The 23,687-nt window shown below is 53.7% G+C and overlaps 2 protein-coding genes across 5 annotated transcripts in view; both read left to right on the plus strand.

Moving 5' to 3' along the window:
- Window positions 1-14,437, plus strand: part of LIG1 (DNA ligase 1) — a 37,062-nt gene extending 22,625 nt beyond the window's left edge. For all 4 annotated transcript variants that reach the window (XM_072966753.1, XM_072966754.1, XM_072966755.1 and 1 more), the window contains 17 exons: window positions 207-379; window positions 824-990; window positions 1,407-1,483; window positions 2,187-2,278; window positions 2,438-2,537; window positions 3,493-3,578; window positions 4,132-4,247; window positions 5,344-5,439; window positions 7,431-7,541; window positions 8,094-8,165; window positions 8,611-8,755; window positions 8,907-8,989; window positions 10,331-10,483; window positions 12,041-12,094; window positions 12,660-12,803; window positions 13,969-14,061; window positions 14,159-14,437. In XM_072966753.1, the coding sequence (XP_072822854.1) occupies window positions 207-379; window positions 824-990; window positions 1,407-1,483; window positions 2,187-2,278; window positions 2,438-2,537; window positions 3,493-3,578; window positions 4,132-4,247; window positions 5,344-5,439; window positions 7,431-7,541; window positions 8,094-8,165; window positions 8,611-8,755; window positions 8,907-8,989; window positions 10,331-10,483; window positions 12,041-12,094; window positions 12,660-12,803; window positions 13,969-14,061; window positions 14,159-14,242 (1,846 nt within the window). In that variant the 3' untranslated portion in view covers window positions 14,243-14,437. The remainder of the gene's footprint in view (window positions 1-206; window positions 380-823; window positions 991-1,406; window positions 1,484-2,186; window positions 2,279-2,437; window positions 2,538-3,492; window positions 3,579-4,131; window positions 4,248-5,343; window positions 5,440-7,430; window positions 7,542-8,093; window positions 8,166-8,610; window positions 8,756-8,906; window positions 8,990-10,330; window positions 10,484-12,040; window positions 12,095-12,659; window positions 12,804-13,968; window positions 14,062-14,158) is intronic.
- A 3,255-nt stretch (window positions 14,438-17,692) lies between these two features.
- Window positions 17,693-23,088, plus strand: CABP5 (calcium binding protein 5). The gene is made up of 6 exons (XM_072966392.1): window positions 17,693-17,755; window positions 19,282-19,312; window positions 19,818-19,961; window positions 20,913-21,022; window positions 22,502-22,649; window positions 23,084-23,088. Exons 1-6 carry the CDS (start codon window positions 17,693-17,695, stop codon window positions 23,086-23,088), a joined length of 501 nt encoding a protein of 166 aa, XP_072822493.1.
- Window positions 23,089-23,687: the final 599 nt, after the last annotated feature.

A 23,687-nucleotide genomic window follows, 5' to 3' on the forward strand; every position in this document is an offset into this window, starting at 1 on the left:
CACTGGGTCACTGTCTTCGTCATCGCTTTGTCAGGTGGAGTCCTCCCCCTCCAGCGGTCTGTGATTGTGTCTCTGCTCAGGTCACACACCCGGTCTGGTCCTGAGCCTTTTCCTGTCTCTTTTCCAGATTCCTTTTATCTCCCCACTCCCCCTGACCTTGACCCGGAAATGCAGGGTGGTCTCACCCCCATCCCTCTCCCCACTAGGCTCCGCATGGTGGAGACACTGAGCAACTTGCTGCGCTCCGTGGTGGCCCTGTCACCTCCAGACCTCCTCCCCGTCCTCTACCTCAGCCTCAACCGCCTGGGGCCGCCCCAGCAGGGCCTGGAGCTGGGCATTGGTGACGGCATCCTTCTCAAGGCAGTGGCCCAGGCCACAGGTGAGACCTGGGCTGTGGTGGAAGGCCAACAAGAGGGGAGCTTGAGGGAGGAGGGAGAGAGGCCAGGAGCATCTGGGAGATGACGGAGCGGTGCGGGGAAGAGGGGTGTTGGAGAGCCTGATGGGACAGACTGACTGGCAGGGTGCCGGCAGAGCGCATGACTGGGGACGCTGAGACTGAGGTCACAGGGAAAGATGCTGTAGGCAAAGAGCAGGGCAGGGGGCTGGGACGGAAGGTGAAGGCTTATGGAGGTAGCAGAGGTCCTAGAGGATGTCATCCGGTAGCACGTCAGGAACTGGGCTCGCCAGGAGCATGCGCGCGGCCCAGATCTTGGGGAGATGATCTCGCAAGTGAGATCATCTCTCGGGCAGATGCGCAGCCACACCCCTCCTCGTCCTCAGCACCTGCTCTCTCTGCTCCCCACCCCCACCCCCGAACCCCCAGGTCGGCAGCTGGAGTCGGTCCGGGCTGAGGCCACAGAGAAGGGCGACGTGGGGCTGGTGGCCGAGAGCAGCCGCAGCACGCAGAGACTCATGCTGCCCCCGCCCGCCCTGACCGCCGCCGGCGTCTTCGCCAAGTTCCGGGACATCGCCCAGCTGGCCGGCAATGCAGTGAGTGGGACGGGGCGGCTCACCCCATGCCCCAGACCCTCCGCTCTTCACCCAGGGGGCCCGAAGCCCGGCGAGTGGCAAGAAGGCTTCTTTCTGGTTAGACTGCTGAGAGCTGGATCGTGTCAGCCCTGCTCGCGTGATCAGAGCTGCCTTTCCTGCCGCTCTAAAAATTGCAGGAACCCCCCCTGAGATTCCAGCCCCGATCTAGTGCCTGCCAGGTGTTAGGACCCCATAAATGCGTGCTGATAAAGCTGCGGAGGGAGGCGGGGAGGAGAGTGAGCTTGTTACTGCAGCGTGAAATGAGAGGCAGGTATCCCAAGGGTGGCAGCTCCCCTGGCAGTGTGGCCGGCAGGGTGGTGTGGCCCCTCCCCTGCCTTCACCCCCAGGCACTGACTGCTGGTCCTCTCTCTCTTCAGTCCACAACCAAGAAGATGGACATCATCAAAGGCCTCTTTGTTGCCTGCCGCCACTCAGAAGCTCGGTTCATCGCCAGGTGAGTGTGTGGGCCGGTGAGGAGAGCTGAAAGCAGGGAGGGACTGGCAGCCGGATCACTGCCAGCGCCCTGACCACCCTTGATGAGAACAGTGGGGGCGAGAAGCCCAGGTCCCGAGGGGGCGGGATGGGAACATAGGTTTTCTTTCATGGACCAGCTCCCTTGCTCAGTAGTGCAGTCCGGGAAAGGGTCTGGGGCTCACGGGAGTAGAGAGCCAAGATGGATTAGTGATGTCTGCCTTGGCCCGAGTAGGGGCAGCAAGCACGGAGCCAAATGGTTGCCATGACAGTGATAGAGGCACAGGGAGGTTACCCTCCCTCAGTCACTGGACAGGTTCTGGACCATCATGCTCAGGCACCCCTGGGACAGGCCATGTTCCAGTTCCAGGCTCGGCTCTGCCCTGCCTCACCTTCCCCGAGCTGCACTGCTTTCTCAGGGCAGCTGAGGGGAGAGGTGGAGATGCTGGCAAGGCCCCCAGTTCTGCCCACAGGCCCTGCCAGTGGTCATCACTGTTACTGACCAGCCTTAGTTTCCCCTGTTCAGTGGGGCTGTGTGATCTCAGATCCCTTCAGGGTCTGAAAGTTGTTCTAGTTTTGAGGGGAGGGTCGAGATGGGGGAGACTGGGGGAGGCAGGAGCAAGGGGTGGAGGGCACGAGGGTCCAGGGCCGACCAGCCCGCTCCCCGTCACCTGCTATCTCCCCAGAGCCCTGAGCGGACGCCTGCGCCTCGGACTGGCAGAGCAGTCAGTGCTGGCCGCCCTCGCCCAGGCCGTGAGCCTTACACCCCCTGGCCAAGGTGAGCCCCTGTGGCTGGTCCCCAATGTGGTTCCCGCCTCCCGCTGCCACTCCAGGCTCCTCTGCCCTGAGAAACTTGTCCATGGCAGCCACTACCTACTGTGGACCCTGGGGGGAGCTGGGCCCATCCCAAAGCCTCTTCCTTTGGGCCTTGTCTTAGAATTCCCCCCGGCCGTGGTGGATGCTGGGAAGGGCAAGACAGCAGAGGCCAGAAAGACGTGGCTGGAGGAGCAAGGCATGATGCTGAAACAGACGTTCTGGTGAGACCCGAGCGTGGGTAGAGCCGGGGCTGGTGGGTGGAGCATATGGGATGGTGGGTGGGGCACGAGGGGTCAGGGGTGATGTGAGAGGGGCTGCAAGCATTCTTGACCAGTGTTGGGCTGGTAAGAGAGCATGGGGTGGGGATCCAGACAAGATGGGTGCTGCACATAGGGAAGTGGAGCAGTGAAGGGATGGTGACACAGGGACAGGGAGAGGCAGAGGCGCTGGCAGTGGAGGAGAGCAGACAGCATCGGGAGGTTTCCAGGTTCCAGACAGGACTGTATGTGTGGAAAGGCCATGGGACCCAGAAAGGCTGGTGACTGACACACAGTGAGAGGTCGTGAGAATCCCAGAGAGGGCATTTGTGGAGTGACAGGGAGGGCTCCGGAGAGAGCCCAGGGCCCGCGACAGCGGGACGGTGACTGCCCAGAGAGACTGTCGGAGGCAGGAGGGCTGATGAGCAGCTCCACAAGGGCCCATGGGGCACCTCTCTGGGCTGCACCCGCTGTGCTGGGCACACAAGGCCAAGGGGAACAGCCCCACAGAGCCCCTGGGGCCAGGGCGGCCTTAACTCTACCCCTGCGTGGGGACCGACAGACTAGCGCTCTCAGGCCTGCCCCAGACCAGTGAAACCAGGATCTCTGGAGGCGGAGGCTGGCCTTGAAGAAACACTTTTCTGTCACGTCTTTGAGTGGTTCTGACGTGTAGTCCAGGTGGGGAATCACTGGTCTCATGGTGACAGGTGGCGGGTGATGGCAGGCCCAGATTGAGGGAGATGGAGCCAGAGTGATGTGTAGTGACACTGAGGGAGGACGGTGACAGAAACAGGGTGACAGAGGGAGTGGGAGATAGGCAGCAGGCCCCAGGATGAGGTGACAGGCAGAAGTGAATCTTGCAGCCAGGGAGCAGAGTTACAGAAAGACCCCTCTCTCCTTATTCTTGCTCCCACCCCAGCGAGGTGCCAGATCTGGACCGGATCGTCCCTGTGCTGCTGGCGCATGGCCTGGAGCAGCTCCCGGAGCACTGCAGGCTGAGCCCAGGTACGCGCCCCCTCGGGCCCCTCCGGAGCCTGACCGCAGCCTCGCTGGGGGCCAGCCCGCCTCCAGGCTCCTCCTGCTCAAATAACACCCCTCTGAGAAGCCGGAGAGTCCTCTCCTCCCAAGTCGAGTCCTGTTCCCAGGCTGAAAGCCGTTCTTTTTCTCCTCGGAGTTCCCCGTTCCGTGTTAGAGCTGCCAGGACAAAGACGCCCCAGAAGGCACTGGGTCAGGCCAGACACAATGTCTTTCTTTTGTCCCTTAGAGTCCAGAGGGAGGCAGGCAGCCCAGGAGGGTACGCGCTGGGGTCCAGGCATCACCCACCCAACTTCCATCTGCCTCGCCATTTCATCCCCCCGAGGTTGTCCCCTGATGTGCGTGGTCAGACACAGCTAGTGTCTCTGTTCTAGTTTTTGAGAAGAGGGAAAAGGGGGTGGCCAGGTTCCTTGTGATGACATGACCCAAGCGTTGCACGCGTCACTCCTGTGTGTAATTAGCAGTCTCCACTGCCCCCGCTCTGCCCCTGTATAACGGAACCCGCTCTCTCCTCCCCTCCCAGGGATCCCCCTGAAACCAATGTTGGCCCACCCCACCCGGGGCGTCGGCGAGGTCCTGAAACGCTTCGAGGAGGCAGCTTTCACCTGCGAGTACAAATACGATGGACAGAGGGCCCAGGTAAGGCGGGGCACGTGGCCCTTCAGCAGAAAGGGAAGCACCCTGGAGCGGGGGAGGGGGTCCCTCGGATCTCAGCTCAAGGCCAGCCTCTGCTCTGACTGCCCGTCTGACCTTGCCCATCTCTTGAGGCTTTAGTTCCCGCCTCCTTGCAGTGGTGTGGTCATAGCGGCCTGACTGGCTTCTCTGAAAATTGATTTTTCTTGATAACATCGTCGAAATCCTGACCCACAGCAGCGGGCACTCAAGAAATGTGGGTTGCACTGGTGTCCTGCTGGTGGGTGTGTTCATAATAACTGGTGCTGGCATGACCCTCAGTGCGGGAGACATGTCTGGTCTGATCTAGTAGAGTGCTCCTGGTGGCTCTTCTGTCCTGGCTCGGGGGGTGAGTGGGCACGTCTGTGTTCATCGCCTAGGGGTGGGCGCCCCACTGTGGTGCTTTGAGACAGTTACACGTAGTGGATTTGATCGACATGGCATCATAGATGGATCTTTGAAATAGCCCTGAAAAAAAATGAACAAAATGATTTACAGTGGTGACAACGAATTAAAATATATGTATATTTAAAGTCACGTGTCTACATCGTACACACACAACTATCTCTTGGGATCATTATGTGTAAGTAGAGGGATGGGTAATAGCTCAGTGGTAGAGCGCGTGCTCAGCACACTCCAGGTTCTGTGTTCAATCCCCATGACCTTGTTAAAAAAAATTAATATACATGTAGGATGGCATATAGATGCTCAAGGACTGTGACCAAATGTATTAAAACAAATAAATTAAAATCATGGAAACCAGAATGATATTTACAGCATAACAACATTGAGACAAATCAAAATACACACTCACAGCAGAGCACCCATGCTTGCAGGGGGAGAAGGGCAGGTCAGAGATGAGGAAGAGGGGGCAGGGGCTTCCGGAAACAGGTGGGAGATGTTGTTTGAACCAAGGAGATCATTCACTCAGGTCTCTGCCCCAGTCCTTCCTCCAGAACTCTTGGAACCTTCTGCCAGTGAAAAGGGGGGTCAAGAAGAGAAAAGAGGGGACCTCAGGGACAGGCTGGGCTCTGAGCTCCTCTCTCCTCCCCCGCTGCCACAGATCCACCTTCTGGAAGGTGGGGAGGTGAGGATCTTCAGCAGGAATCAGGAGGACAACACGGGAAGGTACCCCGACGTCATCAGCCGCGTCCCGAAGGTGGGTGTCTGCCGCGGCTTTGACTTGGGTGGGGCTGCAGAGAACAGGCCGGGCCGGGCCAGCTTGGCGCAGCCGGGCGCTCACTGAGAGGAGGGCGGAGTGCATTTGGCTGCAGATGACAGAACACCTGCAGGTGTTCTTCCTCAAAGAAATCTGGAGGCGGATGGCCCGAGGCTGGCTCTGCGGAGGCCGATCTCCCCCCAAACCCAGCTCAGTTCTCCGTCCCCTGCCGTCCTTGGCTGGCTGCCTTTTCATCCTCACGCTTGTCCCCTATAGTCTCCAAGTGGCTGCCACGCTTCTGAACAGACAGCCAGCAAAGGGGTTCCGGCTTCTGTCCCCTCCCACAAGGAAAGTTAACGCTTTCCTATATACCTCCCACCACCCCTGGCCAACTCCAGCTTGGGGTCCCTGTCCAGCACTGGGTGCCACGGCCACCCCGGTGCAGCGGATGCCGGGAGAGCCTCACTCTGACAGGGAGAGGGTCTGGGACGAGGGCGGAGGGGTCAGCCTGCAGATCGGCCCCACAGCCTAAGGGCCGGGCTTCAAGGAGCCCGGGAGCTGGGGGCGTCTCTGCTCCTGAGGGGGTCTTGGGCCTGTTTCAGGGGTCCTCAGCCAAAGAGCAGTCTCCTCGCCTGCCCCTAACTGAATGAGAAACCAGCTCTTTCCTTGAGCAGCGAGGACAAGGGTACCGCACAGCACAGGCATTAGTGGGGCTCCTGTTTTAAATCCCTTTTATTAAGACGTAGTTTCCATAAATGGTTCTGACTTTAAGTGTTGAGTTTTGACAGGTTCATACAGCCATGTCATCAACATAGAAAACATTTTAGTATTTTCCTTGCTCTGAAATGTTTCCTCGTGCCCCTTGCCAGGCAGGCCCCTCTCCCTACCCCCACCCTCATCTCCCAGAGGCAGCGACCACAGATCCGCTTTGTCATTGGGGCAAGTTAGTTTTCCTGTGCCAGAGCTTCCTGTGGGTGGCATCACACAGCACAGGCTCTTTAGTATCTGGCTTCTTTCACTCACTCATTCACCAGGTGTTCATTGGACATCTGCTCTGTGCTGAGCCGTGTGCTGGAGGCTGGGGGTTTAACAGAGACAGCGGGACAGCAGGTCTCATTGGAGTCCTGCTGTTGCCTTTCTAAGTGTATGTGGAGATTGGGCTCTAAAAAAAACGTCCAGCGTTCTATGAGCCGTTACAAGAATCAAGCTCAACTGAGACTCGATGCCAGGAAAGCAGGGCGGTCACCTTGCGTAGCCCCAGGAGACAGTGTGAGTGGTGCCGCTGGAGCTGGACAGCAGTGTTCCTTTGAGGGAAGGGAAGTCTTTACAGTGGAGGTGAAGGAAAGGGACAGGCATGCTAGAGTAAATGGCATGTGCAAAGGTCCTGTGGTTGAAGGGGGGGGGATACAGCCTACTGAAATAGAGACGCTAGTGTGTTGGGGTGCAGAGAGTGATTCCAAGGGGCCAGGTGAGGTGAGGGAGGGCCAGGGGCTGACCACGGAGAGCTGCTATAGCCTTGGGGAGCTGTGTGATGTAGGAATAAACAGATTTGGGTTTTGCCAAAAGCACCCAGGCTGCTGTGATGAGAGTGGATTAAACAGGGTCAGTGCAGGAGCTGGGAGACCAGTAGGATGCTGTTGCTTAGGCTGGACTGGGCCCAGTAAGCTGATGAAAAGTGGATGGCTTAGAGATTTTGGAGGAGAAACTGACAAGCTCACTGGGGAACTGAATGTGAAGTGGGAGGAAGGGGAAGATGACAGAAGCTTCTGGGTTTCCAGCTTGGGGGACCAAATAGTAAGTCCTCAGAAAACTTAGTATTTTTCCTCTCTCAGTGGGGAATGAAAAAAGGGGTCTGTGTTCATATATGTCTCTCTGACATCAGATGTCAGTGGACCTTCAGAGCTGCAGGACAAAGGGTATTTGTTTCCCTGTGTCTTTTGATCTCGTCCACCACCTCTCACCAGCCCTGGGTCTCCCTCTTCACCTTTCAGATTAAACTCCCATCAGTCACATCCTTCATTCTGGACACTGAAGCCGTGGCTTGGGACCGGGAAAAGAAGCAGATCCAGCCATTCCAAGTGCTCACCACCCGCAAACGCAAGGTAGCCTCTGCCCCAGTCTGCTACCTGCCGTGGTCCCCTACTCCCTTATCTTCTGCCCAGTCCTACCCAATCCTAGAGAGAGTGTCAGTTGGGATGCAGTTCTCTCAGCCTTTTACAGCATGGCTGCCACAGCTCCAGCCATCACAGTCTCCTCCTAGCACGTCAAGTAGGAAGGGAGAAAAGACTCCTTTTCTACATCGTTTTATTATGAAAGAAGATCTGTTCCAGGAGCCCCCACAACCCGCACCCCAGCAAACTTCTTTCCTCTCACTGGCCAAAACTGTGTCATTTCACCCCCATTAGCTGCAAGGGTGGCTGAGAGAGCAATTTTCTAGCAAAGGGGAATGAGGTGGTCAGGATTAGCTGAGAGCCATCACAGTTCGGTGTCTGTGGCCGGCAGCGTTGCCTCCCTCACCAGTGTGCAGCCTGTCAGCTGGGGAGAAGGGACAAGCGGTCGGGGACAGGGGTGTCTGCCTCAGGCATGACGGGAGGAGACCCAGCCAGGCCCGTCTCATCTTCCCCCTCTCCTGGTCTCCATCTGCCCCGACCCAGGAGGTGGACGCAGCGGAGATCCAGGTGCAGGTGTGTTTGTACGCCTTCGACCTCATCTACCTCAATGGAGAGGTGAGTTCCAGCATCAGAGCTCGGGCAGCTGGGCGATGACAGGGCGGGCAGGGGGTGAGCGCTTGGGAGTCAGAGGTCTGAGTTTTGTGTCCGACTCTGCCATGTCACTCAGCTGCGAGGCCACGCTTGGGTAGAGGTTCTCAAAGCGCGGTCCCTGAGGCCCTCCCTTTTCCGACTCCTCCACGTCTGTGAAAGGTGGATTTTCTCTCCGACTGCACCCGAAACAGTGTACTGCAGTGTCTGATGGCAGACACAGAGATGAGAGTCTGGCCCCTATTAAGACAGATGTGAAAGAATTCAAGGAAATATAAAACAAGGCCCTTCTTCACACTCATTTCCATAAGCTGCGTGACTTGTGACCCGTCCGCTTCGGGTTCCTCCTGGGATTGGGGCTCCTTCTCTTTGTTTCCATGGTGACATCCCATCCTCTTGGCCTGCCCCGCAGTCCCTGGTACGTGAGCCCCTCTCCCGACGCCGCCAGCTGCTCCGGGAGAACTTCGTGGAGACCGAGGGCGAGTTTGTCTTCGCCACCTCCCTGGACACCAAGGACACGGAGCAGATCGCTGAGTTCCTGGAGCAGTCAGTGAAAGGTGAGGGCCCTGCTCTTCTCTCTGCCAAGGTCCTACCCTCTGTGCCATCTGCACTGACCCCGCCTCACCCTCGCCGTATCGGACCAGACTCCTGCCTGTGTTGGGGGCAGGGGGTAGCCGGCCCTCCACAGGCCTCTCATGTCTCCCTCAGACTCATGCGAGGGGCTGATGGTGAAGACCCTGGACACCGATGCCACCTACGAGATCGCCAAGAGATCACACAACTGGCTCAAGGTGCCGCCCCCCGAAGACCCGCCTTCCTGCTCAGCTCGGGTCCGGGAGGCCTGTCCCTGCCGGGCAGTCGGTGCCTGGGCTCCGCACCTCACCCAGTTGTAGCTCAGGAGCCCTTGTCTCGATCCCTCCCTCCCCCCAGTGCAGCCAGCCCCAGCTCCTCTTCCTTCTGGCACAAATTCCCCAAGGACTGGTGGAGAAGCCCCAGCTAGGTGCCCCAGGTGCCGGGATGAGGGAGCCCGAGGAACTTTCTGTTCCCTTGGAACTTGCCTTCCATGTCAGGTGAGGCCTTCCAAGTCAGGACACAAATGGAATAAAGTCATGGAGTAATGAGCTCCGTGAAGAAAGCACGTCCACTCGGGGCCAGCAAGGGCCCACCACACTGTGGGCACTTGGGAAAAGCCTCTCCAGAGGCGATGTCTGGGTCAAGACAGGGACAACAGGAAGTGGTCAGTCACACGAAGATCAGGCAGAGGAGGTGGCAAGTGCAAAGGCCCTGAGGTAGAAACAAGCTCAGCACGTGCAGGGGTCGAGAACAATGGAGGTGTGAGGTGAGTTCAGGGCAGAGAGCAGGTCACAGATCGCACAGCGTGGTGGAGGCTATAGTAAAATAAAACTGAGTTTTCTTCTAAGGGTTTCAGGAAGCCAGGGTAGGGGGGTTGGTTTTTTAAGACAGAAGTCGCGTGGTCTGGTTGTCATTTTGCACAGGTCCTGTGGTGGTGGCTCTGTGGATGGTGGCCGGGGGTGGGCTGCTGGGCAGGGTGGGAGCAGGCGGGCAGGAGGTAAGAGGTGATGGAGGCCTGAGCAGAGAGGGGGCGGTGAGGAGGGGGCCAGCAGACCCGAGCAGGAGAGAGCTGGGAGCCGGCCGGGCCAGACCTGCTGACTGGGTTGCCTTGCTGCTTTTAGTTGTTTATAGTCTGCCTCCCCAACCAGACTGTAAACAGCCGTGCGGGTCCGAACCTTTCCTATCTTAGGAGATAGTCACTGTTGTACCCCTGAGGCTGCGCTCCTGCCAGGCACACAGTCAGCACAGTCATGTGGACAGATGTCCTCCACATGAAGGAGGGAGTGGAGCATCCCTCCACGCCAAAGGAAAGGGGGGTCCGGGTGACCCCGAGGTCTCCACGTCTCACCTGTCCCCTCCGTCCCGCCTAGCCTCCCCATTCTAGTTGCCTCTTTCTCATTAGCTCTTTCAGCCAAGAAACCCATTCCCTGTCCAATGTCCTCCTAGGGACTGTCCTCAGCTTTTTCTCCCAGCCCTTCCTCCCTCCGCCGCTTCCCCTCCAGCAGTGGGGGCCACGCTGCCGCACCCCCACCCTCATCTCCTGCCTCCCCTCCTCCCAGCTGAAGAAGGACTACCTTGATGGCGTGGGCGACACCCTGGACCTCGTGGTGATCGGCGCCTACCTGGGCCGGGGAAAGCGGGCCGGCCGGTACGGGGGCTTCTTGCTGGCCTCCTATGACGAGGAGAGCGAGGAGCTGCAGGCCATATGCAAGGTGCCGGGGCCGGGGCTGGCTGACTGCAGGGCAGGCGGGAGGGAGACTCGCCCAACCTGGGGAGGGCCCGGACCGAGAGGCTCACAGGTCTTCCCTGCCAAGGATTACTTCTAGTTCTCATGTGCTTTTTCTGATTTTATGAGTAACTCTTACTTCAATGTAGAGAGAAATGGGTCACTCTAAAAAGTGTAAGAAAGCTGAGTCAGTTAGGAGTTGAGTGCTGCAGAGGCAGAAAATGGTAGCTTCAATGAGAGAAGGATTTCTTTTTCTCTCATGGAAATAGAATTCCAGAGGAGGGCAGGCAGCACTCCAGGGTCATTATGGACCCAGGCTCCTCTTTCCCCAGAACGGGTTTTGTCATGAGCTTCTGGCCTTCTCTTCACAATGTGGCTGCAGGGGCTCCAGCCATCGTGGCTAGGCATGCTCCAAACAGCAGGAAGGAGGAAGGAAGGCCCATGGGCAGGAGAGGCCGAGGACCACTTGGGGCAGCCTCAGCCAGAGAGCAACTTTTTCTTAAATCGCCTTAGTCAGAACTTTGCTCAGTGGCCCACCGCATCTGCGAGGGAGCCTGGAAAACGGAGTGGTTTTGTTTCTGCTTTAAGCTTCCCACATCACTGATTGAACAAATTTGGGGCTTTTGCTAAAGAAACAGAAAAAAACAGTCACCCATAATTCCACTGCCCGGAGGAAACTGCTAGTAACATTTGAGGGGATGTTTTCTTTGTATTTTTACCAACTTCTGATCTTTCTAGATGAGTAATCTTCTGCTTTTTTTTTGCCATATAAATACTTTAAATGTTATCAAATGTATGTAAGTAGTATCGTGGTAAGAAATGTTAGTGTTTTCACTTGCCATTCAGGGCTTTTATAAATGTGACTTGAAGCTCACATGAAGGTTTCCAAGTAGACGTGCCCCAGTGTCCTGAAGCGGCTCCCTGGCGATAGTTAAGTTGTTGCCAGCTTTTTTCATACAAATAAGTCAGCATTGTACATACATCGACCCGTGTAATCTGTGATAGAGGTGATTTTACAATTCAGATATCTTTGGGCACCGATCTGTCACCATTTTACATTATTTAGAGTAGATTTTTTAAGGACCTGTTGCCAGGACAAAGGTGAGAAAAGTTTTTAGGACTCTGAATACAAACAGGGCTTCTGGTTGAAATTTCGTATGGCTTGTTTGAAGGTGTCCATCTTGCCACAAGTGTGTGGGGCACGGAACAGTATTTTTTATAAAGCTTTTACTCTTTGGTAGGCGGAGGAAAGCCGTTGACAGTGTTAAGCTTGGAGGTGATACAGTCACGGGGCAGGTGGGATGTGGGCGGCCCGAGGGAGCGAGTTCCTGGGCCCGGGAGACACGGAGCAGAAGGAGCAGGGCGGGCAGCTGGGAGAGTCGCTTCCCATCCAGGGTCGGTGAGGGACTGGTTGGATGCCCGGTGCCCCTGGCCCTTCCCCTGGGGTTTCTGTGGGTACCGGTTAGGCTGGAGCTGGGTGGGGCTCCTCGGGCAGGAGCAGGGAGGAAGCGCCGCGCTGCTGATCCACCTGTCCTCCTTGCAGCTGGGGACTGGCTTCAGTGACGAAGAGCTGGAAGAGCATCACCAGAGCCTCCAGGTGGGCGGCGACGGCCGCGGTGGAGACCTCGCCACCTCTCACAGCCCTCCCTCCGCGGGCACGGGGCTCCCACCCTCCACCGAGCCTCAGGGCGTGGGCCGGGTCCTGACAAGGGGCAGCGGGCAGTGGAGCGGCCTTTGGAGTCCGGGACGTCTAGGGTCAGGTCTCAGCTGCCCGCCAGAGCGCTGGTCAGGGAGCCTCATCTGCCCGGGCTCTGCCCCGCGGCCGCAGGGGGGCCAGGCTCTGGGCAGGGCACTGGGGCTGGCTCCCTGAGTTCATCCTCAGGAGGCCAGTGGTCCCCTAGTACCTGGGAGTGTCTGCTGTCCTGGCCCCAGGTATTTGGGGTGTGCACTGTATGTCAGCTGTGACTTGCTCTGTCTAGTTTCTTGTCACAGCTCCAGGAGTTTTTGCCTTTTCCCCACCTCCTCCTGTTTCCCTCACCACCACTTCGTACTTGGAAGGGTCCCTCCCCTTTCCCCGTCTTCCTCACTCCCCAACCCTCCAGCGCTCAGCCTTGACTTTGAGATCTGAGACTCTCTCTTCCTCATTCCCGCACTGACCGCAGGCCCTGGTGCTGCCCGCCCCGCGCCCCTACGTCCGGGCAGATGGCGCCGTGGCCCCCGACCACTGGCTGGACCCCAGCGCCGTGTGGGAGGTCAAGTGCGCTGACCTCTCCCTCTCCCCCATCTACCCCGCTGCCCGGGGCCTGGTGAGTAACAAGGGGACTGGAGGGGACTGGGGGGCGGGGACGGTGAGGAGGGGATCTTGGAGCCCACGTCTGCACTTCCTGGTGATGACTAGGAAAACTCGAGCTTGCGTTTTTTGGGGGTTTCAGATTATAGGGTCACATTCTCATTAAGAAAAAGGAAAGAAAAGAAGTTCCCCAGGAGTAGAAAGAAAACAGTGAAGCTGGTTTCTTACACATTATAATCTCACATTCAGCTTGTAAGTAATTTTTGAAAACAGTTCTTTGAAGTGAAAACTTCAGACACTTCCTGCTGAGCATTTATATCAACTACCGCATTTCTTTGTCACCTGTAGTTAATGTTCACGCTACCAAGTTTTAAAATTCCTTGGCCAATTTCTCTCCCTAGTGGTTCAGTCCTCAACACCAGCTAGCGGATCAGGGTCCCGGGGAACCACTACCCCGCGACCAGCACTCGGGCAGCTCTTAGCTCTCACTTCCAAAGAACGGGAAATCTTCAATTAAAAATGCACTTCCTCTGAGATTTTTCTGATCCTTCAAAAATCTAGCACGTGCTGTTCTGATTAGCAGCAGACTCCCCTGCCAAGGCAGAACTCATATTTTTTTAAAATCTGATTTCCTTCTTGAAATTCCTCACTCGTGCTCCACATCAGGAAGTCGGGGTCCCCTGGACACAAGGGTGATGGGAGCAGTGTTGACCAAGCATTTATGTTAAGCAGACACGTCACTCGTTCACGCTTGTCATTGTCACAAAAACACTGAGCGTCCCCGTTTTACAGATGGGGACATAGAGCCCCGGGGGTGGAACTGGCCCCGGGCTGACGTGGCTCTTGAGAGCTGGGAGCTGGGGTTTGAATCCCACAGTCTGGTTCTAGAATCCACACGCGGACCCTGTGCTGTCCGGCCTCCGGGCGCTGATAGCGATGGCAGCAGCGTAAGAGCAGCCGCGGCAGCGGGCGTTCAGCGCTCAGCCGCCAGTCATCGGTCCCCCGCACGCAATTACCTCCTTTAATTTGTACGACGGCCGTTTGCTCAGCTGCATTGTTCGGATCAGGAAACTGAGGCCAGAGGTGCAGGAGGAGGGTTAAGGAGGAGGCTTTGGGTGGGGAGTCGCGGACTGCGGGCTGGACCCGCGCAGGGCCCCGACCCGCTCTGTCGCCTCCGCCAGGTGGACGGCGAGAAGGGCATCTCCCTGCGCTTCCCGCGGTTTCTGCGCGTCCGGGAGGACAAGAAGCCGGAGCAGGCCACCACCAGTGCGCAGGTGCGGCCCGGGAGCGGGACGGCAGGCTCCAGGGGGCAGGGGAGGGGAGGGTTAGCCCCAGGCCTTCTGAGCCGCCCCCACCCCGCTCTCGCCTCAGGTGGCCTGTCTGTACAGGAAGCAAAGTCAGATTCAGAACCAGCACGGCGCAGAGCCGGACTCCGAGCCAGAGGATTTCTACTAGATGCCTTCTGCTCTCCCGGGGGCATGGGCGGCAGAGGCCGAGGGGACCCTGGGGCGTCGCCTCTGTGGCTAAGCACATCTGGTGTTGCAGTCTGCGTGGGTTCCGAGAGTCTGGTGTGTGTAGGGGGTGGGGATGCTTTAAGCTGGGGTCTGGGGTTCAGTCTTTTTTCCCCCAATAAATAATTATTGAACACCTGCTCTGTGTCCGTGCTGGGCTCCGCGCGTGCAGCTCTAAGAGCTCACACCTCGGGAGCGTGTAACTGTGTGCCAGGAACCATCTAAACCAGCACCTTCCATAGAGATCGCGCGGTGATGGAAGTGTGTTATGTCCACACGTGGCTGTCAAGCACTGAAATGGGACCGGTGTGATTGAGGACTAGGACCACTGTGATTGAGGACTAGAAGATTTTAATTTATTTTCATCTAAATAGCTCCATGTGGTTAAATGGCTATTTTATTGGACGGTGGCCATCTAAACTCTGTAAATTAACTCATTTACCCTCCCAGCAATCCTGCCACATAGGCACTGCCCAGAGCACTGTTTCCCAGATGAGGAACCACAGAGAGAGGCGGTGGCTCCCCAAGGGCACTGGGAGGGCCAGCACACCAGGGTTCTGACTCAGCAGCCTGGCCCTGGGCCTCCCACCTTTCAGGTACGGTCCCCATCCTGTTGGGAGACGGTACATGCCGGGACTTGTGTGAGACACCCACCTCTGCCACCTGCCATCTGGTGACCAGGCCTGGCCTCTGAATTGTCAGTGCAGTTTTCCAGACCTGACCCTGTGAGGGCAGGCAGTGGATGCACTGGTTTTACTCATCCTCACTTCCTTGGCCCATATAGCACCATGCCTGGAGTGTGGTCAGGGCTGTTTTTCCTGATCAAAAAGGAGATCCAGTTGTGGTAGCCCTTCCTTGCTTCCTGCCCTGATTGTGGGTATGATGGTGGGAGCTGGGGCTGCCACTTTGTGATCATAAGGAACAAGGCAGAGAGTCACAGAAAGGCTCCCTGATGACCCTTAGTGAACTAAGGGCAGCAGCCACCTAGCTGGGCTTCTTGTCCCAGGGGTGGACTGGAGGTGGGAGAATGACTAAATCCCACTGGGACTGCACGACTGTAAACATGCTTGCCTCTCATAGCTGAAGCTGCATCCTAACTGATACAGCACGAGGGGCAAGTTAATGTGCATTTATATTAAGTTCAAATAAAGCATTTAAGGGAAAGTATTTGTTTGACTAGGTGTTAAATATTGTGTGTCTGGAACCCCCTGACTGTCCAGCTCTATGTGGAGCCCTGTGGTTCCCTTGGAACCACATTCCTCAAGCAGCCACAGCTGCCATGTCCCTCTGCCAGGGCTGGGCAGGGACATCCTCGCTTACCAATGACCCTCATGACACCTCCCCCCCCCCCAGGTAGCTGCTCTTATCATCTGCTTTGAGCACATGAACACACTGATGCACAGGGATGTAAGTTACTTTCCGCAGGTTCACTGTCTAAGAAATGGAGGGCCAGGATTTGGTCTGGGCAGTCTGCTGGTGACCCTGCACTCACCCCCCAACCAGAGTGCCTCGTGGAGAGCCCTGCGTGCCCCTGCAGGGGTATGGAACCTTATCCCGCAGGCAGAGAAAGGGCACAGTGAGGTCTGGGGGTGAAAAAATCACGCTGACCGCTGGAGTACTTGGCCCCTGCAGAGATGAGCCTGGAGCTGAGGGGAGCGGCAGAGACTGGAGTCCCTGTGGTGTAAATCTTGTCCTTCTAAAAATTGTCGGAAGCCATCAGGGGGAGATGATGCCGGAAGGGTTCTGGGAAGAGCATGCAGGAGAGCAGCCAGGGAGCTTTGCTGGAGCAAAAATTCATAATTCAATATGAATTGAAATCCATCATTTTGATTTGTTACATTACTGATGATCATTTTAATCATTTAAGAAATTGCCAAGGTAGGGGGAGGGTATAGCTCAGTGGCAGAGCACGTGCTCAGCATGCACGAGGTCCTGGGTCCTGGGTTCAACCCCTAGTACCTCCATTAAAAAATAAATAAATAAACCTAATTGCCCCTCCCTCAAAAACCCCCCAGAAGAAACAGAAAATAAATAAAAACAAAAAAGAAAGTGTCTGCTAGATTTTCCCACTATAAAGTGACCCTCCTTTGAAATTAGTATTTTGTGAGGACGTCTTTGAGCTATGTAAATATTATCAAACTTTCCGCTTATCTTTATCTTTGTATGGACTCCTGGTTTCCCGCTTGTCCCATATAATTTGTTACTGTTAGTTTGATTTTCAAATTTCCCCTGATATGGCCAGTGGAGCTTCTTAAAGCTGACCTCTGTGTTCTTTTGTCCTGTCCCCATAACTGAGCACATCCTGCTTTATGGCGCCAGATGTTTTAGGCTCATCTTGTAATACTTGTCCTGCTCCAGACATGGTATCAGCTGTTTCTTCTAGGAGTCTTGGCTCCTATTTAGCAGAGAATGGTACTTAGAAGTCAAGATCTGGATGCCAGAGGTGTTCATTAACACTAGGGTGCCGCTGCTTCCATGTCCTCTTAGAGAATCTGTGTTCCAGTGTCCCTACACACACAGTGACGTCTGTGCTCTCTGTATTGAAATCCACGCGCACATGCCAATGCTTTCAGTTCCATTCCAACACCACAGAGCTCCATGGACTCATCCTCCCCCTCCCAGGCCCCAACGCTCTGCACCGTGCTGCCCCCACTGGGGGCCTCCCCCTCACTCTACTACCCTACTGAAACTCTGGCCCCCCACACTAATGGCCCCCAGTCCCCTCCCCATCCTGAGCAGACAGGATTGCCTCCTTGGGCTCTGACCACCCTCAGCAGCATGGATGCCTACTTTGCCCCCCCCCCCGAATTATTCAGAAAAAAAAGGAAGGGGAGAGATAAGCAGAGGAAGAGCAAATACCATTCTCTTAACCACCACGTACACCTATTCCTAAAATCAGGTTGTCATGTAAGTTTTGCATTCTCATTTACACACATTCCTGACTTACTCAAGAGCTCTTTAATCCAGGCCACGTCCTCTCCATCTTCCCCTGCTCAAAGGGCAGCCGAGGCCAGGCTTAGACAGCACTCAGTGTGCCTGTTGGAACATGGTATGAATGGATGCCCTCTGCTCTAATCCTCGTTTCAAAACTATCCTTCCAATTCCATTCTGGGGATAAAAGGTCAGAGCCTGACACTGGCTCCCCCTCCAGCCTCACTCGAGCCAGATGGGGAGGCAGAAACAACTCTGATCCCTCTCCAACCTGAGTAGAGATTTCCAACCCAGCTGTCACAGCTCTTAGGGAGCTGGGGGACCGAGGAAGAGGCCAAGAGAGGCAGGAAGAGTTGGCAAAGGAGTGGTAGAGAAGATAAGGAGCCTGAGCCACCAAAGGGGACAGGAAGGAGGGGGAGCCGTCTTGAGATTGGCACCTGGTGAGCTCTGCCCTGCCCACTCCATGCAGTTTCCCATGGGCCCTGCCTGCATCTTCTTAAGAAAAGGCATCGCTGAGAAACACCGGGTGAGGTGGTGGACAATGGGGAAGGATGGTGGGCAGGGCAAAGGGAGCTGGGATGTAGGCAAGAGAAGGGACACGGTGGGTGGGATGGAAAAGGGGAGCAGGTGGGAGAGCAGCAACCAAGAAGGCAGAAGAACTCCAGGGAGCATAGTGGGGACGCCTGGGGCAGTGAAATGGGTGAGAGTGAATTAGAAATCAGGACCAGAACGTGGAAGATGAAGGAGGAGAATTAACAGGGGAACCGGGAAGATGTCACAGTTGGTGATCACCATCATTCCTTTCTTTGGGCACCACAGTGATGATGGTGGTGGTGGTGGTAACAGTACTGCTACTTATAAGTCATTGCTGTGTGCCCAGACTTTGCATCCCTGATGCCATTTAATCCTCAGAATGCCTCATGAGGTCCATAATCCTTTCATTCCCATTTTTCTAGATGTGGAAACTAAGGCTCTGAGTCATGAAATCCCTTGCTTTAAGCTTACGCAATTAATAGCTGGCAGAGCCAGGTCTGCTTGATTCCAGTGTGCAGGCTTTTAATTGTTAGTCTTTAAGATCACCAAAGAGACAGAGAGAGGATTGGGGTGGGGGGAGAGTAAGAAAGAGAAGCTAGGAGAAAGTCTGCAAGGATAAAGGGAGATAGGGGGTGAAAGGGGCCAGTGGTTGACAGAATTACCCAGCTGACATGCCATGTACCCAAATCTGACCCTTCAGGTTTGTCCAGGAGTGGGTGGTAACATGATTGGAAATTCTTAAAAGTTTTAGGAATTAATCTAGCTGGCAGTCACCATCCTGCTTGTGTGCCACTGAGCACTGCTCCCACACCAACGGATTCTAACCCTTAGGAGAAAACATGGCAGCAGATGAAAAAAGAGTCAATGGAACAGAGTGGAAAGAATTCTGACCTGGGAGCCAAGAGCCCTGAATTCAAATCCCAGCTCTCAATGCACCTGACTTGCTACATGACTTCTAGGGAGTGATTTACTATCTCCCCGCTTTGGGAAAGGGGTCTGCCATTATAAGCGGTGTGACCTCAGGCAGGTTCCTTAACCTTTCTGTCCCTCAGCTTCCCCTTAAATAAGATGGGAATGATATTTGGCTCCACCTCACAGAGTGGTTCTGAAGTTTAAATGAAATGATTATGGAAGTCTGGCACAGTCAGCTCTCTGAATATGTTAGCTATGATTCCCAGTCTGGTTTCCTTCATCTGGAGAAGGTGGGGACTTGATTCCATGGCCTCCAAGACCAAGACCCATTTCAGCACAATGGGATAGATGTCTATTTGGGAAAGGCAGGAGGGGAGATACCGAGATTAAAGGATGGGAGAGAGGAAATGAGAAGCGGTGAGAAAGAGCAGGAGGAGAAAATAGCCACGGAATGGGAGTCAGCAGATGGGAGAAAGAAGGTGAGAGTGGTGGAGGGGAGTGAGCAAGAAAGGAAGAGAAACAGAAAAGGATGCGTGAAGGATGGAGAAGTCAATGTGGATCCCTGACCCTGTCTCCAAATCCCCTCCCCACCACATTCCTTTCCAGGAAAGACCACTGGGGCCAGATGAGATTGAAGGTAATAAATACCCTCACCCCCAAATGCCCCATATTCCATCTACCTGCTTACCTGCTCTCTGTCCCTCTGTGCATTTCAGTACAAATCCCTTGACATGAAAATTTTACATCACTGTCTTTTCCCACTCAACTGTGATTTTGTGGCAGCTTAAGTAGCTTCCAAAGTGTTTAGAAGGCATACCCATCCCCAAGCGTCTTAGAGATCCAGGAGTGACTCATGAGTTTTAGGCTGCATCCAAAATTGTTGTTTTTTCCCTTGATGGTTCTGAAGTTTCCCATAACTTCACTCAAGAATGTGAAGGACTTTGGTGCTGTCATTTAGTGGTCTCAGAAAATTTTCCTCTTGCTAACACATTTCCTACATCACTTCTTTTTCAAATTTTGGGTTTTTATAATGTATTCTTCTTTGAGGAATCTCCAGTCAGTGCCACACTGATAGTTTCAAGGGATGCTATTCTCCCACATTGACTGTTTCAAGTTCCCAAAGTTCTTCTCTCAACTTTCAGAGCTCCGGGAAGCATTTCTTGAATTTGACAAAGACCGAGACGGGTTCATCTCCTGTAAAGATTTGGGAAATCTCATGAGGACAATGGGTTACATGCCCACGGAGATGGAACTGATTGAACTGGGCCAGCAAATCCACATGAACTGTGAGGCTGGTGGGGGGGTGAGAGGAATGACTGGGGTTTGGGGTGGGCTGAGGGTGGCACTGGGAAGGATATGGAGGTTGACAGTAGAGTTGGAGATATGAAGAAGGGAAGGGGGCTAGAAGTCTGGAAGGAAACAGTTTATATTATACTTAGGGAGGGAGCACTTGAATTGGTTAAAAGGGTGACTTTTAGAGATACGTTGAGTTCAAGTTCCAGTTCTGTTATTTACTAATTGTAGTCATTTTGAAAAGTAGAGTTAGCCCCTACTCTTGAGCCTCAGTTTCCCTATCCACCCAGGGAAGATGATATCACTCCTTACCTTGTGGGATTGTGGAAAGGATAAAGATGTTAATACAGGTAAAGTCTTAGCCTCCAGTAAATGCTCATTAAATGTAGGTTATTATCATCACCACTAAGATGCATCAGTGGACTGCAAGATTGGAGCTGTATTTGATGTTGGGAACAAACTTGGAGTTAAAGCCTAATGGTGAATAATTTTGCAAAAAGGATGAGTTTTTAGATGGAGACCAGAGCTGATTTTGTGACCAGAGCTGGGATAAAATTGCTACTGGGTTTGCTTCTGAGCATGTTACTGAGCAAACAATGTTGAATTCAAGGAGGTGATGTTATTCATATCTGGAAGGGATTTGGTGCTCATTTAATTCACACTCTCCCTTCTGCATATCTACAGATGAGGACATCTAGATCTGAACCAGTTAAGAGACTTGCTTAAGGTCACACGAACAGTTAGTTACTTCCACCGTGCCACACCCTATCCACTCCTGTTCAGATGAGAGGGGCAAGAGGGCTTGAGTTGGCCAAAACAGGAACCTCTTAGAAGGCAGAGAGATTGAAGCAGATCTATTTCTTGAATGGAGTTGAAGGGCAAATGAGGTAACGGAGGGTTGAGAGCATACAGAATCTCACTAGACCTGCCTCTTCTGTCCGCAGTGGGTGGCCGTGTAGACTTTGATGACTTTGTGGAGCTGATGGCCCCCAAATTGCTTGCAGAAACAGCTGGGATGATCGGTGTCCAGGAGATGCGAGATGCCTTCAAGGAAGTGAGTTAAGAGTTTGACAATGTTGGAGGTGGTTGACAGAGACCCCAGGGGTCTATGATTAGTCATTAACCATGGACAGAACCCACCAAAACCAATTCTTTTTCTAACTATGGTGGAATTAATAGGGAAGAAAAATAATATATTTCAAGCACTTGCAATGGACAAGGTCCTCTACATATTTTATCTAATTTAGCATATTAGGAGTAAGTAGTCCTTTATCCCAATACTGCACATGAAGAAACAGAGGCTCCTGGAAATGACATCATATCCAAGATCCTACACTTTCCGAAACACATATTGGGACCTCTAATCTTCATGCCTGTAACAGGAAGAAGGGACTCAAGAATTGGAGATCCCAGGAGGGAACTCAAAGACATCATCTGGTTGAACCCACTTGTAGAGATGCTTAAAAGAGATAAGATCCGAGGAGGGTAAGGGGCTTGCTGAAATTCACTTATATTCCCTAATAAAATGCTGTCCTCAGTCAGAGAGCTTTCAACTACACAAAGCAAAAATGAAGAATCGTATAGTGTTTGGAAGGAAAGACTCTGGAGTTGGGCAAACGTGGGCCCAAATTCCAGGAAGATCGCCATCTACTTACTAGCTATGTGGTCTTTCTCTCTCGGCTTCTTGTGAAGATGTAGCGCCGTATCATCCAGCAGAACTTCCTGTGGTCCCAGAAATACTCTGCCTCCCATGGTAGCCACTGACCCCAAATGTGGCCAGTATGACCCAGGAACTGAATTTTTAATTGTATTGAATTTAGATTAATTTCAATTAAATTACTTCATTTCCATTTGCATTCCATTGACTATCATTTCAATTTGTTCAAATTTTAAAATGAATCCTCAAGACAATTACTGGAAAACTTTCTTTTGGAACAACTTGGGTATGTGAATCGCCTTTCTCAACTATGATTTTTCCCGAAACCCAAACGCAAAAGAAATATTTCTGATAATATTTAGTGTCAGAATTGAGAAGTGCTGTGAGTGTAAAATGAACCCTGGGTTAAGATTTACTATCTTAGCTTAAGTATCCTTAAGTGGGCTAGGAAGCCAGTGGAGGTCTTTAAGCAAGGGAGGGACAAGATCTGATGAACATTTGAAATGAATGAAAATATCGAGTCCTGGTGTGTGGAGAACAGATGATGCAGGACCACAGTGAGAGCCAGAGGACCAGTTAGGAGGCTGTGGCCACCATCCAGACACGAGCTGATTGTGGTTTGAAACAGGTTAGCATCAGTGTTGCTAGAGGAGGACAGCTGGCCCCCAGATGTGATTGGACATAGAACAGAAAAACCTCTCTGGTAGATTAGTTAAATCTCTGAGGAGCTGACTTCTAGCAGATGATGTACAAAAGCTCTAAGCTGAGTTCCTGTCTCACGGAAAGTGATCACTATACACTGCTCTGATTATTATTCTGATTATTGTTATTGATGTGGTCGTTGTGGCTAACATCGTCCCCTCTGTTCCTATTCAGTTTGACGCCAACGGAGACGGGGAGATCACCCTAGTGGAGCTGCAGCAGGCCATGCAAAGGCTGCTGGGGGACAAGCTCACGCCCCAGGAGATCTCCGAGATTGTCCAGGAAGCTGATGTCAACGGCGATGGCACCGTCGACTTCGAAGGTGATGTGTGGCCATGGCCACAGTGGGAGTCCACCTCCATCTCCCCTGTGTGACTTTTTTCCAAGTCAGCCGTTCCTTCTCTGTCTTTAAGGTTGGAGGAGGGGGCTGAGGTTTTGGAAGTGTTGGTTCCATCCCTTTCTGCCCATGTTGTGTCAGAGAACTCACGGTTTCTCCTCTCTGCTTGTTTCTGCACCTGGCCGCTCCTTGGAACACCCTGTCCAGATGCCCATTCCCGCTCCGCCTCCCCCATCCCTGTCTGGTTCACTGGGTGCCTCTGTCACAAGAACTGTCCCATCAGAAGGAGAGTGGACTAGTTAGCAGCTGGGACGCTGGGGTCAGATCTGCAGGGCTCAGATTCAGCCTCGATGCTGACTAACTGTGCAGTCTTGTCCTAGTCGCTTACTCTCCTTAAGTGTCAGTTTTCCCATCTGCAGGATGAGGGTAAGGATGACACCTTTCTACCAAAGAAACACTAAAAGAGATCATGCACCAAGCACTCACAGAGCACTTCAAGTTCTAACTGATTCAAAAAATTTCAGCATCTAAACTGCTGCCTATGAGGCAAAAGTCCACAATTCTTAGTCTGATGTCCAGGGGCATCCATGATGCCTCCCCACCCACAGCCGTATCTCCTACACCCACTCTCTGAACTTTTATGCTCTGGTGTTACCTGCTCTGTGCTCTCCAACTTCTGTCCCTTTCTCGCTGCTCTTCCTTCCACTTACCACACCTTTTCCATGTCATCGATGCATTTTCCAATCATATCCATCCCTGAGGAAGCTGCATGCAATGCCGATGCAACCCCTGCTAAGAACCTTCCCTTCATCCTGAGCTGAGTGTGTTCGTTCCAGCCGTGAAGACTTACAGGGGTTTTTCTGTTCCCCTCCGAAGGAAGTTATGACCACAGACCGTGCTGTATTGAGTTGTGTTTGCCTCCTAGACTGTAAAGTCCTGGCAGACAGTAAGGGAATTTCTCTAAACCATCTCTGCTCAACGATTTCCAATGTGAAAACTCAGTAGATGTTTGTTGCTGGGTTG

This window comes from Vicugna pacos, chromosome 9 (genome assembly GCF_048564905.1).
Source record: "Vicugna pacos chromosome 9, VicPac4, whole genome shotgun sequence".
Taxonomy (NCBI): domain Eukaryota; kingdom Metazoa; phylum Chordata; class Mammalia; order Artiodactyla; family Camelidae; genus Vicugna; species Vicugna pacos.

Coding starts and splice junctions, on each gene's coding strand:
- CABP5 (XM_072966392.1), top strand. CDS start 17,693: ATGCAGTTTCCCATGGGCCCTGCCTGCATCTTCTTAAGAAAAGGCATC. Junction 19,313..19,817: donor GGGGCCAGATGAGATTGAAG/GTAATAAATACC, acceptor CTCAACTTTCAG/AGCTCCGGGAAGCATTTCTT. Junction 19,962..20,912: donor CCAGCAAATCCACATGAACT/GTGAGGCTGGTG, acceptor TTCTGTCCGCAG/TGGGTGGCCGTGTAGACTTT.